Source organism: Vespula vulgaris, chromosome 22, assembly GCF_905475345.1.
Source record: "Vespula vulgaris chromosome 22, iyVesVulg1.1, whole genome shotgun sequence".
Taxonomy (NCBI): domain Eukaryota; kingdom Metazoa; phylum Arthropoda; class Insecta; order Hymenoptera; family Vespidae; genus Vespula; species Vespula vulgaris.
The window spans coordinates 3,085,735-3,103,868 of record NC_066607.1 but is presented as its reverse complement, the minus strand read 5'-3'; the positions used below and the strand labels follow the sequence as shown (position 1 = coordinate 3,103,868).

At 36.9% G+C, this 18,134-nt stretch overlaps 1 protein-coding gene across 2 annotated transcripts in view; it reads left to right on the top strand.

The window, feature by feature from the left end:
• The window catches only part of LOC127071645 (furin-like protease 2), a 318,998-nt gene extending 301,436 nt beyond the window's left edge, over window positions 1-17,562 (top strand). Inside the window, exons 5-17 of one of the 2 annotated variants that reach the window (XM_051011161.1) lie at window positions 6,085-6,379; window positions 7,450-7,622; window positions 8,476-9,141; window positions 9,248-9,464; window positions 9,832-9,911; window positions 10,026-10,306; window positions 10,935-11,122; window positions 11,240-11,488; window positions 11,578-12,046; window positions 12,233-12,432; window positions 12,507-12,788; window positions 13,784-13,986; window positions 14,390-17,562. In XM_051011161.1, the coding sequence (XP_050867118.1) occupies window positions 6,085-6,379; window positions 7,450-7,622; window positions 8,476-9,141; window positions 9,248-9,464; window positions 9,832-9,911; window positions 10,026-10,306; window positions 10,935-11,122; window positions 11,240-11,488; window positions 11,578-12,046; window positions 12,233-12,432; window positions 12,507-12,788; window positions 13,784-13,986; window positions 14,390-14,497 (3,411 nt within the window). In that variant the 3' untranslated portion in view covers window positions 14,498-17,562. Of the gene's footprint in view, window positions 1-6,084; window positions 6,380-7,449; window positions 7,623-8,475; window positions 9,142-9,247; window positions 9,465-9,831; window positions 10,307-10,934; window positions 11,123-11,239; window positions 11,489-11,577; window positions 12,047-12,232; window positions 12,433-12,506; window positions 12,789-13,783; window positions 13,987-14,389 lie in introns of both variants that reach the window. The other variant, XM_051011160.1, reaches the window with a different exon arrangement.
• Window positions 17,563-18,134: the final 572 nt, after the last annotated feature.

Below are 18,134 nucleotides of genomic sequence, written 5' to 3'. Positions count from 1 at the left end.
CGTATTTTACGAAATCCGACTCTCTACGGGAGCGCGTGCTTCGAAAATCGTTTCGCTTCGATGAACGGGGAAAAATCGCGATCCGGTAAATTCGGCGGTGCAGGAAAATATTCGAGATACTAAACGTTATCGCAAAATCGTCGATTGTTACTCAAAATTGCTAACATCGATATCCATATTACACACGAACGTAATCTATGTACATGGTTAATACGTACATATTTCGTATTTACTATTGAATTTTTAAGAAAATTACACAAAGTAGAATTTATCGATTCGACTGTTGTTTATCTCTTCTAATTCGTTTTCCTACGAACTTGATAAACTTTATTCTGTTCCATCGACGGACGTAGAATCTTCTTATACATAAAACAAAAGCTAGTGTACCTATTTATGTAAATGACAATAACTTTGCGAGATATTTACTTTATCTTAGTAAATAGTTAAATAGATTCTCGATTATTGGAACGACTGATTAACTGAATTTCAAAGAGCCCAACTTTGATAATACAACGTGGCGCGTTGAAAGATAAAATCGTTCCTTTTCAAATAATTACCTCTAATTAAATACTTCCCTCGATCGAATTCGAATCGTAAGTGATCATCGTATTTTTTTTTGGAAAAATACGTAAACGAGTTGTCAAATAATTTCATCCGTTGATCTATAAATACGAAAATTTTTACGAAGCCCAGTTCTATTCAATTATTTTCTTTTTTTTTCTCTTGTTTTCTTTTCCTGTCTCTCCCTTTTTTTTCTTTCTTTCGTTTCCATTCCTTCTCACATTTCCAATTAACGAAGCTCCACGTATACACGCATAAACTTCAACGTCGTATTGCCAACACAAAGGACCAATTATCGCGCTATAACGAACGACGACCACGTAATAACTTCGCGACTGAAATAATTTGCATTAATTCTCGGGTCTGTTTATCGTATAATCGAATGTCCGGTAAGGTCGAGGGGGAATGTAAGCGAGATACCGAGTTAATCAGCCGAAATACCGGCATATCGAATCCGCTCATGCTATTACGATTGATCGCACCGAGCGAATAGAGATACATTAAGCCGTTCGATACACACGTTTCTGCTTTCAGAATGAAACTGGTACGAGCATTATTCTTTTCTGTTTGTTTATCTACACTTTCTTCTTTGTTTATATATTTTTTTTTATTTTTTTAGTTGATCGATGTAGAAAGGCAGAGAGAGAAAAGAGAGATTGTTTGGTATAAAAGATATATATTAATTCGAGCGTTCGTACTAACGTGATGTTAATTTTGTATTAATATTGCATATTATTATCGTTATTGTTGTTGTTATTATTATCATTATTAGTAGTATCGAAAATTAACCCTTAAATGATAAAATTTCATCCCTTTCCTCCCTCTCCGAGCCCCATACGCTTAGATATATAAATTGAAATGCACGAAGAATGTATAATAAATTTAATTGTATCGTATCTAGGGAAATGTCATTTGGAGCCATTAAGAAAATTAATTTCCATCGAATATTAAATGATAATGATAACCTTTAATTGCATATTGTTTTTCATATTTGTTTGCAGGATAATAAAAAGGGAATGAATAAACAAGTAAATAAATGAAAAGGAAAAAGAAGCAACGACAACATCCCGCGATAAAATTTCTTTGGGAGGATGGAATTAACGTAAATTTCGTTTATGATAAAACGTTCAAAAAAATATGTAAATGCACCTGTTACATACATATGTATGTTATTTGGGCGAGAGTAAACGTCGCGAATAATAATACCGTTTCATGAATAAAATGGACAACGCCTAATATAAATACTCGATGATATTAACGTTAATTTTACTGTGATCAAACCACCGTGCAATTTCCAGAATCGTAATTAAAGTATCCAGGTTCGCATCGGTTAAATACCTTCGTTTCTACGCGAACGTCCTTTGTATCTCGACGTCAAACGAAACCCTACCTTGGTTACTAATTTTCAACAAATCTCTCAATACAACGCACCGGTTATTCATTAACGTACGTCCGCGTTTATTGTGATATTAAACGAGAAATCTCATTTATGGGATCGTGTGCCAATGGCAGCACCATTGGAGACGATTAAAACGAGACTAGAAAGTAGAGTGTCGATTATATCACGTAGATGATGATAAAAAAAAAAAAAAAGAAAGAAAAAGGATATCAGGATATCGGACTTTTGAAAGGGACGTTAAAACACGCTAAAACGAGATTAAAGTGCACTTACCTATTTTTTTTTTGTCGTCGTCATCGTCATCGTCATCGTCATCGACATCATCATCATCGTCGTCATCATCATCATCCTCGCAATTACTATCACCTGCTGCCCCTCCCATCTATCTCCCTTATTTTACTTTACGTCTTTCATTTCTTCTTCTTTTTTTTTCTTTTTTTTTTTCTTTTTTTTTATTCTTTTTTTTCTTTCTTTTGCTTTCGATCGAACGGATATATTCCAATGGAAACAGAACGTTCAACGTCGCTCAACGAGCTTTTCGCAGAGCCAATTGCGTCACGCGATGAACGATGGAAAGCTCGATGGAAAGAAACTTCGATCTGGCGAGAAAAAAGAAAGAAAGAGAAAAGAGAGAGGGAGAGAGAGAGAGAGAGAGAGAGAGAGAGAGAAAGAAAAAAGAGAGAAAGGAGGGAGCGGAGGTAAAAGCAACAACTCGGTATAACCGAGAGCTGCATCTCAACGACAACGGTAAAGATCGTAAAAATTAAGCGTCACGTAGCATCGCGGAACGCATAACTATGGGGGTTTTTCTTACGTTTTCTCTTCTGTAGTTCCATGGAAAACGTGATACTTTCCTTCGAGGTAGAGAACTTCATCGTCCTACGGGATTTCTCGGACTCTTAAGAAGCTCTCTTTTCTTCCTCTTTTTTTCTATTTTACATCTTCCTGAAAAGAAGGAGATCGAGATAGGAGAGAGGAAGAGAGGAAAAGAATGAGAGAAAGAAAGAATGTTCTCAATGAAATGAATATTCTGGTTCATAAAATCGAGAAAGTGGATATTTTAGAAAAAATAAAAAATCGAAGGAAATAAAAAAGACGGCAGACATTTTTCCCTTCTTTTTTTCAATTTAACGAAACAATATATTCGACATTTGATATAAGGATATGAGAGGAAAAAGAAAAGGAAGAAAAAAGCTGATATAAAATTATAGAAATCTCGAGCGTAGTTGTACGGTACAAAAAGAAAAGAATGAAAGTTTGAACAAAGGGGATATATCCCGTTTTCGAGAATAATCCGATAAATTTGCGAGTAACATATTGTTGCATATGGCAATGTTGCACATACGTATGTAGATGACCGCTTTCGAATTTCACTTCGTGCTTCTATAACAGCTTCTCGTAAGGCAACCCAGACGCAGAGTTTTCCATGTGCCCTTCTATTCCCTTCCCATGCCCCTTTCGACCCTTTCCTCTAACCCCCATACTACTCGCAAATCGTACGTGATCCGTTGAACGCAGCAAATTGAATTGCTATTATATGCGAGCAAGCATCGTTTGTTGAAATTTCTCTTTGTTATTTTTTCTTTCTTTTTCCTTTTCCTATTTCTTTTTTCTATCTTTTTTGTTTCGATGCTTTTGATATTCAACAAACAACGCGTAGGCGTCGTTTTTATTTCTCTTTTCCTTTTTCTACATATTAGATGCATACACGGCGAGATTTCTTTTCTCTTTCATTTTTTCTTTCGTTACCTATTTCTTCTAATAACGTTTAGAATTACGCACGCGTGAGTAATATATCGAGAAATCGTAGAAACTATCTAATAACGTAGATTGTAAATAGATTTTTATTTGTTGCATAATATTAACTTTTGATTATTACGAGATTGGGAGAAATTTGATCGAAAGAAAAGAGAAGAAAGAATGGGAAAAGGAAACAAAATGATAAAATAAAAATATACGATGCACGTTTGTGTGTCTCCTGTGATACTTTGTAACGCATGTTACAAATCAATAAATAAGAAAAGTTAGAAGCGACCTGTTCGGGCCTTTTACTATCGGCCAATTTCGAATCGCTCCTTAATGTACTCGTACGTATTAGTATCCAGGAGAATTGGATTAGTTTCGAGCGAAATGGCTGCGCGAAAATGTGTTCCGTAGCAAACAAGTGCAATTTCGTGTAGTAACTTTCAATGTAGTTGTGTACGAACGTGTGTATGTGTGTGTGCTCGGTACTTGGTACTCGGTACTCGTGTCTAAATATGTATTCTACGTGCACGTCTATGAAATAACGAAGAGGCATTTATACAAATTGCTTTGACCGCTTTCGATTAATGTAACGTAACAATCAAAATAGTGGTAGATAGTACATATATACATTTGTATATATATAAATGTGTGTATATATATATATACACAATCGAGAATACATTTGTGGTGCATAATGAGGGTGCCCACCACCAGTTTGTCTCTTTACCCTTCTAATATATATATATTTTTTTTCTACTAATCCTTTCGTTTTCTCTTTTCTTTTTTTCTTTTATCGATATTATTTATTTATTTATCGATTAAATATTAATTATTCAGCTTGCTACATATCCCGTTCGTTTTTTCTCCTTTTTCTCCCTTTTCTTATCGATATTATCTACCTATTTATTTATTTATTTATTTATTTATTTATTTATTTATTTATTATATATTGATTTATTAGATATCGATAGTTTCGTCACGATTTTCTGAATTTACATTATACATACACACATATATATGTGTGTGTGTATATATACACGTATACGTAGAAGTAATAGGATTAAGTATTTTCTTCCACGTGGCTTTTTTTTCGTTTCTTTTTTTTTCTTTGTCCTTGTTCCCTTTTTTTAAACTCGTCGAAACGGATACGTAGTTATCCTATGTAAATGTTTACCACGGAATTATCTTAAAGCGAAAGGTACACTCTCTCTTTCTTTCTATTTCTCAATCTTTCTCTTCATCTTCGCTTATAGGTCGACTGAAAATATTCAGCTACGACCAACTCAATTAACTCAATTAACAAATAAATCTGTTCTTGGTAGGATCGAAAGCTACGTTGGATTGAATAAATACTAAGGAACCTTGTCTCGTTGAAGTTTACAGAGCGTGCGATAAATTCGGAAACATTATATAAGCGATAAATACAATTTATTAGAAATATATATATATTTATTTAAAAAATGAACTACTCTTTGGATATGAAGCAACGATTAAATTTTTTTTTTAATGAAATAAAGCTTCCAAAACACAAAGATATAACTTGTGAGATTATTCGCAAAAGTTCAATGAACTTACGTTCATTGTTCAATTTTTTAACATACGTCCATTGAATTTTATCGCGTGCTCGTTCTCTAAAAATACGAAAAAAAAAAAATTATTCTTTTGATCGCGATCACGTTCCTCTCTCTCTCTCTCTCTCTCTCTCTCTCTCTCTCTCTCTCTCTCTCTCGCAATAAAAAAAGGGAAAACCTCGCGCGAATTAATAATCATGAATGCATTCAAATTATATTCGTTAAGTCCGATACAATAAAAAAAGAAAAAAAGAAAAATGGAAAGAAAAAAAATCTGTCAGATATATCTATCTATCTATACGTGAAAATTATACTAATATAATAAAAATTACGATAGATTTCGTAAAAACTAAAATGGAATCGTCACCTAACTCTGACGACAAAATCACAGAATTTCTGCATCGAATTTTCTTTTTTTTTTTTTCTTTTTCTTTATTTTCTCCTTTCTTTTTTCCTTTTCTTTACTCTCTTTTTTTTTTCGTAGGTGGTTTATTTTTCGTTCGAATTTTCAACGAATCTCTACCGACGTATAATTACATATACGATCTCGCCTACGTTCTACGAGTTACATAATTTCTTTTTTCTATATCTTTTTCTTTTTCCTCTCTTTACACGAAGCACGAAGACAAAAAGATTCGATTTTTATTAAAACTATTTGTTTAATGTCTATATTAGTGTTGTTTCATATATGTTCGAAAATACAAGATTTCTGTCTGTATTTTTTACTATCGATATTTTTCTTTTTTCTTTGTCCTTATTAAATCGAATCACATATGCCAAAAGGTGAAATCAAAAATTTTCTTTCAGAACGGTGGTGCCAAAGATGGATACGACATGAATTTAGGACCAGCCTGGCAAAAGGGTTACACGGGTAAAGGCGTAGTCGTGTCCATATTAGACGATGGTATTCAAACTAATCATCCGGATCTTGCGTTGAACTATGATCACGAGGCGAGTTATGACATCAATGATAACGACTCGGATCCAATGCCACGAGACAATGGTGACAACAAACATGGCACTCGTTGTGCTGGCGAGGTCGCAGCAGTAGCTTTTAACCAATACTGCGGCGTTGGTGTTGCTTATAATTCCAGCATCGGAGGTAACAGGATTATATTTATCTATATATATATTCTTTTTATTTTTGATCATTTCCAAATACAGGAATAAAAATGTTTATAATATGACAAGTTCATCAATTCTTCAGTTCCATACGATTATTTAAATCTCTTATTTTGCTTATATTTAATCTTGATCAATTTTTTAAATTGACAAGATAAGTATGTTCAGTTCCTGAACATAGACATCACTTTATACTTGGTTGATAGTATCGCTCGTAAACACCATCTGTCGGTAAGAAACATTTCCTAAACTCCTTACGTTAGACAACATTCGTACACGCTCGTATTGACGCGCGAATCTCTATTAGAAACCATATTATCGTGGAAGTATGGAGTGTTGCCTGTTTTCAGGCACAATCTATCGATTTTCTATATAAAATTTCTAACGTCGTAAACGTTATAAGGTCAGCCTCGTCTCTCAACATCGTTGACAATAGTGAAATTCTTCGTTAGAAAATTCTTTAATAATAACGCGAACTTCCTTTAATAATAATAGTCGTCGTATCTTAAATAAATGAGCGAACTACGTTCGTCTCGCTTATTGACAGAATTATTTGAGAACCCGTCGCGTTTATTATTATTCGAGATACGTCTCGTGCTTTCAAGGATGCAATTAATTCAAGAATCATAGGATCAACCCGCTATCATTGAGTAGAGTTGACGAACTTGCTCAAAATCTTAGCACGTAAGATTATACATACATACATACATAAACATACATACATACATACGTACACATATGTACAACAAATATACATATAGATATATAGGGTGTCTCCAGAGTCATGGACCAAGACGAATCATTTCTAAAAAAAAAGAAAAGTAGAAAATGACATCCTCGTGAGAAGCAATAAAATACAAAAAAGAAATCGTTTTGAATTTAACGTCTCTTGTCATCTGTTGTCTGATTGATCGATGATCATTTTGGGACACCTTTTATATGTATGATATATATACATATATATTTATATGCAAAGAGTTAGAGATAGATAGAGAATGAGAGAGAAGGAATGTAGAAATTCACGCACGTACATACCTAACGTGTTTTCAGGCGTGCGAATGCTCGATGGCCCGGTAAACGATGCCGTCGAAGCCAGAGCGCTAGGATTGAATCCTGATCACATAGACATATATAGCGCTTCTTGGGGCCCAGAAGACGATGGGAAGACGGTCGATGGTCCTGGTCCGCTTGCTAGAAGGGCTTTTATTTACGGAGTAACAAGCGTAAGCGAATTTCATTCGTTTTAACTTTTATCTATCTTTCCTTTTTTTTCTTTCTTTCTTTCTTTCATTCTTTCTTCTTTCTTTCTATTTTTCGTTCTCTTTCCTTTTCTTTTTCCTATCTCTCTCTTTTTCTTTCTCTCTCATTTTTTCTCTTTTCCTCTTCCCCCTTTTTACGAGTTATACTCGCGCGTTAAACTTTTTACCCCTCGATGATTCTCCAGGCGAAAAAGAAGCTACTGTATTATCGATTCGAAATCCGATGAGAGCAAACTCCTATGTTATGTAAAGTAGGATAACTTTTGAGCTGACTCCATGAATTTCTGGAATTGCTCGTGACGTTTGCTTTTTTTCTCTGTTCTTTTTTCTTTTTCTTTTTTAACTCACTTCGCACGAATACCGAAAGATCGGTATTATAAATTAACGAAGTTATAAATCAATGGAATATCGATATTTCTTGAAAAGTGAGTATTATTAATTCGCACTTTGCGTGTATTCTTCAAAGATACTACAAATACATTATATATCAAAATCCCTGACAATAAAGTTGTAAAATAATAAAGTCGTAGCTTGGACGGTGTCGTCTTATATGAAAATGGTTCAAAGACCAAACTCGGTAATAAAAGCTCTGGTGGTAGAGGGGGTGTTAATAAAGTATACGAGAAGAGGTTCGCTTGGAGAAACGTCGAAGCGTGATATATACGCATACCTACGTAGACACATACGTACATGTCCCGGAGACATATGAGAGAATTCTCGATATTTACCCCTTCAAATATTCTCGTCTCTCGGTTCATGCTTTGTCTATCATGTTATTCGAATAAAATGTTTGACGGTGGACACGTACGCTGGACAGGGTCGGAAAGGAAAAGGCTCGATATTCGTTTGGGCTTCCGGTAATGGTGGTAGACACACGGACTCGTGTAATTGCGATGGGTATACGAACAGCATCTTCACGTTGTCGATATCGAGCGCAACTCAAGGTGGTTACAAGCCGTGGTACTTGGAAGAATGTAGCTCGACCTTGGCCTCGACGTATTCTTCGGGAACACCAGGGAACGATAAAAGCGTTGCCACGGTAGACATGGACGCTAAGTTACGACCCGATCACATATGCACCGTAGAACATACAGGGACATCCGCGTCAGCCCCATTGGCGGCTGGTATCGCTGCATTGGCCCTAGAAGCAAATCCAAGTTTAACCTGGAGAGACATGCAATACCTCGTAGTGTTAACGTCGAGATCCGGACCCCTCGAAAAGGAACCCGGTTGGATACTGAACGGGGTCAAGAGAAAAGTCTCTCACAAGTTTGGATACGGGCTTATGGACGCAGGCGCTATGGTCAGTCTAGCCGAACAATGGACCAACGTGCCACCACAGCACATCTGCAAATCCGACGAAATAAACGAGGAACGGCCCATCGATCCTACTTACGGATATACATTGAGCGTATATATGGATGTTACCGGATGCGCCGGATCCTTGAACGAAGTTCGTTTTCTCGAGCACGTTCAGTGCAAGGTAAGATCCTCGATATTCGATTCTTACCTCAGAAAAAAAATCCAAGTACTCGTCTTTTCTTTCTTTTTCTCCATGTACGTCCCCTTTTAAACTATCTGTACGTCAGGTATCTCTGAGATTTTTCCCACGAGGTAATCTAAGATTACTGTTAACCTCGCCGATGGGTACCACGTCAACTCTACTCTTCGAAAGACCACGAGACGTTCTCAGCTCCAGTTTCGACGATTGGCCTTTCCTCAGCGTACATTTCTGGGGCGAGAAAGCCGACGGACGTTGGACGTTGCAGATCATTAACGCCGGAAGTCGGCACGTCAATTCCCCAGGCAAGTGTCCTCCATTGGTATTTCAATCTTCTAGATTCACATTCCACTATATCCGGATCTCGAGTCGCTCGTTAGATAATTTTATTATCGAAACGTTCTATGAATTCGTAAGCTTTCGACGCTTTCTCCTAACGAAATACACAGTTCGCGATTAATCGATAACTGATTGCAATTAATTAACGCAAACGTACGATACGCCATACCGTGTATTCTATCGTCGACTTTTAATCTCATATTTTACGTATGGAAAGGTCAACGAATTAACATAAAAACGTACTCGTTAATTTCAATCGTATGCTCTAATATGTCCTCTGAGAAATTTTCATTTTTACTTTCTTCCTTTCTCTCTTCCTTTGGATATCCGCAGGTATACTGAAGAAGTGGCAGCTGATATTCTATGGCACAGCAACGAACCCTATCAGGATACGGACACGTCAATTTAACCCGGTACAAGCGCATTCTCCGTTCTCGTCCGTGCATTACCCGTTCTCGATAGACGATGATCCGCTAGCTCAGGACCATCGGGGCGACACCGACTTCTTTGCTCCGTCTACCTTTCAGAGTTACCAGGGCCCCTACGCTGGTGCAGCTTCTAACGTCCACGCATCGGTGGCCACTCTTGATGGTTCCTCGGCTCCTCTCCTGACGAATCGGCTACCAGGCGATACAGCAGCAGCTTCCGGCTTTGATTCACCATCGGTTCCGTCCTCTCAGATAGCAGACGGTTCCTTGGACACCACTAGGCAGATACTTCACGACTGCGATCCACAATGCGATTCTCAAGGTTGCTACGGAAAGGGTCCAACGCAATGTGTCGCCTGTAAGAATTATCGACTGGACAAGTGAGTGATCGATTATTTTCAATGGTATCATTCTTTCGTTACCATTTTTTTGTACATTCTTTGTTACATTTTTTATACACTTATGCCAACTGTTCTTTTCTTTCTTTCTTTTTTTTTTCTTTTTTGCTTTTTTTCTTTTATTACTTCCTACTCGCCAACTCACTCTCGAGTGATCGACGAACGATTCAAAGTTTCTTAGAACTTAATTGATCCAGGATTTTTCTACTCTATCTCTTTTCCTTTTCCGATTCGAGCATGTTGAAATTATCTTGCTCGTTGCTACTAACCAAAACCGTTTTGTTCTCGCCGAATAACGCTACCGACTGGTGGAACTCTCTCAAGGATGGGGGACAAAGGATCGAGCGTAAATTAATCGTTTTTCTCTATGTGTTCGTGTGTAAAAACCAAGAAATGATAGGAGTAAGACGACACGTAACAACTCCTTCTTTTGCTTCTCTGTAATAATTTTCACCGAATAGCTTTACGACCTTTTTCTCTCTCTCTCTCTCTCTCTTTTTCTGTCTCTTTTTTTATCGTCTCTTGAATAAGAGAGAATCATGCTTGAAATCACGAAAACTCTGGTTTTTACTACACGTATCCGCGAAAACGAAGAGTACTGTATTTGCAGTACGTGCGTCAGTCGCTGTCCTCCACGAAGTTTCCCGAATCAAGGTGGTGTTTGTTGGCCTTGTCACGAGTCCTGTGAAATTTGTGCTGGCGCTGGTCAAGACTCTTGCCTATCGTGCGCACCCGCTCATCTGCGAGTTACCGATCTGGCCGTTTGCCTTCAACAATGTCCGGAGGGTTATTACGAGAGTGAGTAAACAAACGAGATAGAATATAATTTGCGTTGATCGATCGGAGATTTGGAGAAAAAAAATAATCATAATAATAATAATAATAATGATGATGATGCACGATGATCTTTCACAGATACGGAGAACAGCACGTGTGTGCCCTGCGAGGCCAATTGCGCCAGCTGCCAGGACAGACCGGACAAGTGCACCAGCTGTGAGCATCATTTGGTGATGCACGAGAACAAATGTTACGCGGCCTGTCCTCTTTACACGTACGAAACGCAGGACTATAATTGCGCACCCTGTCATCCCAGCTGCGAGTCGTGTAATGGCACGTCTGAAAATCAATGTATAGCTTGCCGACCTAATTTATTCTCTCTTGGTGGTAAGCATCGCTTTTCGGAGAAACGTTACGAATGAAACAATGTTTCTGAGATCGATCAGGATGATGATCCTTGATGATCCCATTCTTAGGAACCTGTCGAGCCTCTTGCCCAGCTGGTTACAGTGCCGATAAAAAACGACGCGAGTGCGTATCCTGTCCACCAGGATGCCTCACATGTGCAACCTCTAGCTGCATAAGTTGCATCGAAGGCTGGAGTATAAACAAGAAAGGTGTATGCGCGCCGGAAAGTCGAAATCGTTGCGACACTGCTGAATATTACGACGACGGACATTGCAAGCCTTGTCACTCGACTTGCGAAAGTTGTGCCGGGCCCACCGAGGACTTCTGTATATCTTGTCAAAGTCCTCTCTTACTTCAAGGTCGTCGATGCGTCTCACAGTGCGACGACGGATATTACTCAGTCGCTCAACCCTCGAGGCCGATTTGCGTGCCTTGTTTGCATACTTGTAAGAGTTGCGTCTCGCGGCTTAACTGCACTGCCTGTCAAGATGGTTTACAACTTCAGAGTGGCGAATGCAGATCGTCGTGCGCGCAAGGGTAAATCTTCATCTACGTTCGATGTATTTCAAATTTTTTCGACGAGCAAAAAACATCTTGATCGTTAAGTAAATTGACTTTAATGACTAAACAACGCGTTGCCCGTCGCGAAGACCCAATTACGTAAATGTACAAAAATGATTATCGTCGAGTCTAATAATATGCCTAATCTTTTTGTGATTGCAGCTATTACAGTGACAGAGGCCAATGCGCCAAATGTTATCTATCGTGTAAAACTTGTTCGGGTCCCAGAAGAGATCAATGCGTGACTTGTCCAACAGGTTGGCAATTAGCAGCTGGCGAATGTCATCCTGAATGTCCGGAAGGTTTCTTTAAGTCTAATTTTGGTTGTCAAAAGTGTCACCATTATTGTCGTACGTGTAAAGGTAGGTGAAGGGTTGGGTGTTTCGAATCACGACGCGTTCCTTTTCTTTTTTTTTTCTTTTTTCTTTCTTTCTAGGCGAGGGTCCACTCGAGTGTACGTCTTGTCCGGCACATTCCATGTTGGAAGGTGGTTTGTGCATGGAATGTCTCGGTGCACAGTATTACGATCCGTTGACGCAACTTTGCAAGAATTGTCATGCGGATTGTCGTAGGTGTACAGGACCCGGGAAATTCAGTTGTGCCGCTTGCTCACCTCCTTTGCATTTGGACAAATTAAACAATCAATGCGTGCCCTGTTGTACGGGGTTAGAAAAGGGTCCACATGCCGACGAGTGTTGTCTCTGTGACCCGGAAACCGGTAAGAACTTAACGCATTATGCGATAATATACCTTTAAAAGAATCTAACAAATAAAAATTGTTATATCGTCGATCCACGTGGTAAAGCTTGTCAATTACGAAAGAAAAAGAAAAAATAAATGATTACATTCGATGTAAAAGTACTACGGTACATTCTACCTACCGATAAATAACTACTCTTTTGGCGATAAATAAGCCGTATCGCGTTCGTGCGTTGTTACAAGTTCGACCATAAAAACCGAAGAGAAAAAAAGGAAAAATAAAATAAAAAAGAATAAAAAAAAAGAAAAGAAAAAGAAAGGAAGAAAGAAGAAAAAGAAAAGAAACAAAATCCTCGACTTTCATCCAATCCCCTCCACTCCCGTCCCCCTTGTGGGGAAAGTATTCTTTTTCGATGGAACTTAGCAATCTTTCCTTTCCTTTCCTTTCCTACCCTTTCCTTTCCTTTCTTCTTTCCACCCCCTATCTTCTCTTCCCCGTTTTTCACTCTATCAAAAAAGGCGTCGGTAAAAGTTTTAAGGTAGGAAGGAACGTTTCCAATAAGAGTTGTATCGTCGAACTTTCGGCACGAACTTTATATGGTTCGTCGAACGACGTTCTATCTTCCACCATCCACCTCACACCCCTTCCGTTTTCTTTTTCGCCCGGACGTTTTACAAAGAAAATACATTACGTAAGAACATCTAACGCGGCACGCAACGGCATATTAGAAGAAAGAAAAAAGTTGTGCCTCCTGAGAGAAGCCTAAAATGAAATTCAAAATGGTTTAGATGTAATCGTGTTATCGAACAAGAAAAAAGGGCAGAGGGAGGAGAGACGAGGGCAAGGGTGGGAGTGGGAGCTAGGTAAACAGATATGAAAGAAGTAGTTGCGTTAAAGGATGGTGAAGAAGGAAGGACTGTCTTATCAATTTTTATCAATTTTTTTTTTAATCAACTTTTATCAATTCTATTTTGTCAACTTGAAAAATTTACGACCGTTTCCTCCTTGTTTAGGTGGCTGCAGGAACAGTTCGCCGGCTGGCAAAAGAAGGGTACCATCGAGAGACTCCTCGATATCCGAAGGATACGAAGTAATTGATAAAAATCCTGATAATAACGATTCGGCTTCGTTGGCCGTCACAGCAGCTACGACAATAGCCGTGGCCATCTGTTTAGCGTCGGTCGCACTTTTCGCAACGATATTCGTTGCTCTTCAAGTACGTATGTAAGGTTTTTTTATTTGTTTTAATTGATAATGTCATAGCTTCCTCGTTGTATATTTCAATAATCGTTTTCTATACCTATGCGTTTCTAAATGTATAACAAAAATAATAATAATAATAATAATAATAATAATAATAATAATAATAATAATAATAATAATAATAATGATAATAATAATAATATATATAAGCGTAATGTTATTCGTTATTGATATTAATATTAATATCTCAATAATTTATTGTCAATATTAATCGACCAATGTTTCCTACTAATGTATCCCGACACGATTTAAATTTACGTCTACATTATAATATTAATATAATAACATTCCTATTATTATGTCAATTGTAAATGATATTAACATATGTATTTTAATAAATATTTAATTACCTTCAGGCAATATCAGCGAGAAGACAAACAAATATGGGTTACACGCAATTGACTGTTCGAATGGAATCCGTGGACGACGTTGACGCTGATGATACGACGGAACTGATGACTTAGAATATAAAAATACAACTTAATCGCAAGCAAACATAGAGGAAGGTGGTACCATCTACTCTCGTCGAAGAGTTCACGATGATCGGTATACGTTTCGATCTATAAAACGTCACGTATGTCACTCACCCACATACACACATACATACACAACCACACACGCGCGCACGCACGAACGAACGTATAGAGTCAAGAATACAAGTTTGTTTAAATTTCTCTCGACGCGTTGAGATTGAAAACGAAGGTGGATCATACGTTGGTGGATCAATCGTGATACAAGAAGAAAAGAATAACAATGAGGACGAAGAAAAGCAAAGAAAAGAAAAAAAAAGAGAAGAAGAAGAGGAAGAAGAAGAAGAAGAATCAGTAGCAACTGGAAAAGTTTTTGCATAGATCGAGACTCGAACGAGCCGATAGTGTGTAGTACATGTGTGCGACTCTTCTTTTTGCGTGTGATGTGACGATGACGTTTAGTTTTATTCTTCGACGTACGATCGTGTGGATGATGAGGAGAAGATAACATAATAATACATGGGGTATTTCGTTCAACGAGAAAGAATAAGAGAAAGGCAAGAAAACAGAAAAAAAAATATTAAAAAAAATAAAACCAAAAAAGAAACAAAAAAAAAAGAAAAGAAAAGAAAAGAAAAAAACAAAGGGAAATGGAAAAATAATACATCGATCTATGTTGGGCGTTGTTTTTTCTTATTGTTAAATATGCGCACGTCTCTCTGTGTGTGTATATATATATACGCCGATAGAGAGAGAAAGAGAGAGTGAGAGAGAATGAAAGAGAGAGAGAGAGAAAAAGAGAAAGAGAGAGAGAGAGAGAGAGAGAGAGAAAGAAAGAAAGAAAGAAAGAGAGAGAGAGATAGAGAGAGAGAGAAAAGAAAAAAGGGTGAAGGACATTATAAAGTGCCTGAGTAGAGACGCCCTTGAGATCATCCAGCCTTTTTTTGCCTTCCCCTTCTCAAACAAAATAATAACTACCCTCTCTATCCAAAAAGACATCATCTAAACTCAGTCGCGTACCTCTTTGTTGGCCTGGTGGTCTGGCACCTGTAAACGCCATATTCTTTTTTCATTTTTCTTTTTTCGTTTCTTTTTCTTTTTTCTCTTTTCTATTTTATACTTCTTCTCGAGTAAACCTCGTATTTCTCGTATTCCTTGTTATTATCTTCGTTCATCGGATTATTATCACGTGCCGGGCGAAAAAATTTTCAAATGGAAAATATTTCAATGTTACGAACAAATATTAATTGTTTTATTATCTTATTATATCTCGTGGGAGGGAAATAGATTCGAGGATAACGTTTTATGATAAAAATTCGTAGATTTTCACATTGATTACAAACATATAAATACACACACACACACACACACACATGCACATACATACGTATAATTCTCTAAACTTCGTTCGTCTCGAGCGATTATTTAAAATTGTTATACATACATACATACGTATATATATATGTATATGTATATATGTATATATATATATACACATATATATATATATGACGCGGATAGTGATGAGTCCCCCATACAGAGATATATATATATATATATACGTAAAAAGAAAGAGAGAGAAAGCGTAATAAAAATGAGGACCAGAAGAGCGAGAAGGGAATACAGAAAAAATAATTTTTCGGACCGACTCTCTCTATCTCTCGCATTGCTGTTGAAACGAGAATGACCAAGTCCTAATAACTTTGCACGTATGTATGTATGTATATATGTATATACGTATATAAATATACACATATACATAGACACGTGCAAAAACGTATTAATTATGTATACGTTACAAAGTACTACGTATGATATGTATTATTATTATCATCATCGTCATTATTATTATTATCATTATTATTATTATTACTACTACTATTATTATTATTATTATTAGAATTATTAGAATTATTATTATGATTATTATTATTATCATTACTATTTTCGGCTAATGTCAACAAAAAAAAGGAAGAAAACAAAAGAACGAAAAGAAAATACGCAAAAAAAAGAAAAACCAAAAGAAAAAGCAAAACAAAAATGAAAAGAAGAATCGATACGGATTCTCTCTCATCCTTTTATTTTTAATATATACATACATATATATATATATATGTATGTGTTTCCGTTTCTCAGTCGTTACAAGCTCCACCAGCCATTCCAGTATGGGTTATGCGTATGCGTGCGTGCGTGCGTGTGTGTGTATTTGCACTTAGAGTGCATATCTCTATGTACACGTGTTTTGTGTGTGTGTGTGAGAGAGAGAGAGAGAGAGAGAGAGAGAGAGAGAGTGTGCGTGTCGTATCTCTCGTAAGGCCCGTCGGACTACTATATTTACGATATCGCATTTTTTGAGTCGTTTCTTGTTGCTATTTCATTACCTCTTACCTTGTGTTCTTTTTATTTTTCGTCCCTCTTTTTACTATAGCCACTTACCACGTTGTTTTTACTTAAGCTTGTACGCGTTTACTTCTTTCTTTTTTTTTCTTTTTTTTTCCCTTCGTTTTTTGTTTCTCCTTTTTTCTCATTAAAAACAAGCCCCGTCGAGTAAGTAAGTCTTTACTTGCACATGCACTCCCTTTGGGAGTTGGAGGAAAATCGACGGGGAGAACAAAAAAAGAAAAAAAAAAGGAAAAAAAGGATTACAAAAGATAAAAAAATGAAAAGAAAGAAAAGATTAGAAGGAACGATGAAGATGAAGAGAATGAAGAGAAACATGAAGAAAAGAGAGATTAGAGAAAAAAAAAGAAGAGGAAGAAGAAGAACTATGGAAAACCTACGCGCAACGATTAATCGCGAATCGATATTCTCGAATCATCATCGTCGGATATAGCCGCTGTCGCCGCCGCCACCGTCACAGCAAATAGCCCTAGGCGTGTGCGCGCTTCTAAAAAACTCTGCAACAACAACAACAATAGCAACTACAACAACAACAATAACAATGGTGGTCGTCTGCGGCGAATATTGAATGTTCTCTTCGTGATTTGATATAAAGCTATTATTGTACTTTTATGAAGAACGCGATTATAAATATATACATATATATCTATACACAGAGACACGACTGCGTAAGTTTTCCTTCTCTTTTTATTATTATCTGTACTCAATTTTTTTCTTCATTTTCTTTCTTCTTTTTCCTCTCTTTTTTTATTATTATTATTATTTTTTTCTCTATTCTTTTACCTTTTTTGTATGTATATATATATATAGTGGCAGAGTGGGAGAGAGAGACCGATATCTATATAAGCTATATAAGCGTTCTCTCAACGATGACGAAAATGGTTTTACGAGGTAAGTATGCACTTACTTTCGGCCACGTCGACGTTTAATTATCGCTAAGTGCAAGATCCGATAGCACGCGTCGGCTAAAAGTTTAACCGTGAGAAATTCTCGAAAACTATATCCGATCGAAAGGTCGGGCCCATTTGCTTGATGAAATGCGGTATGTGCTTGGTTTTTATAAGTGCGAAACAAAAATCGTGAAGGGAAAGAGAAAAAAGCGAAGAGAAAAGAAAAGAAAAAAAAAAAGAAAAAAGAAAAGCGAAAAACTATCGTACGAGTTAAATGTTCACGACGAGGAAATTCTCTTATCCATTTTTATTTCTCTCTTTCTCTCTCTTTCTTTCTAATA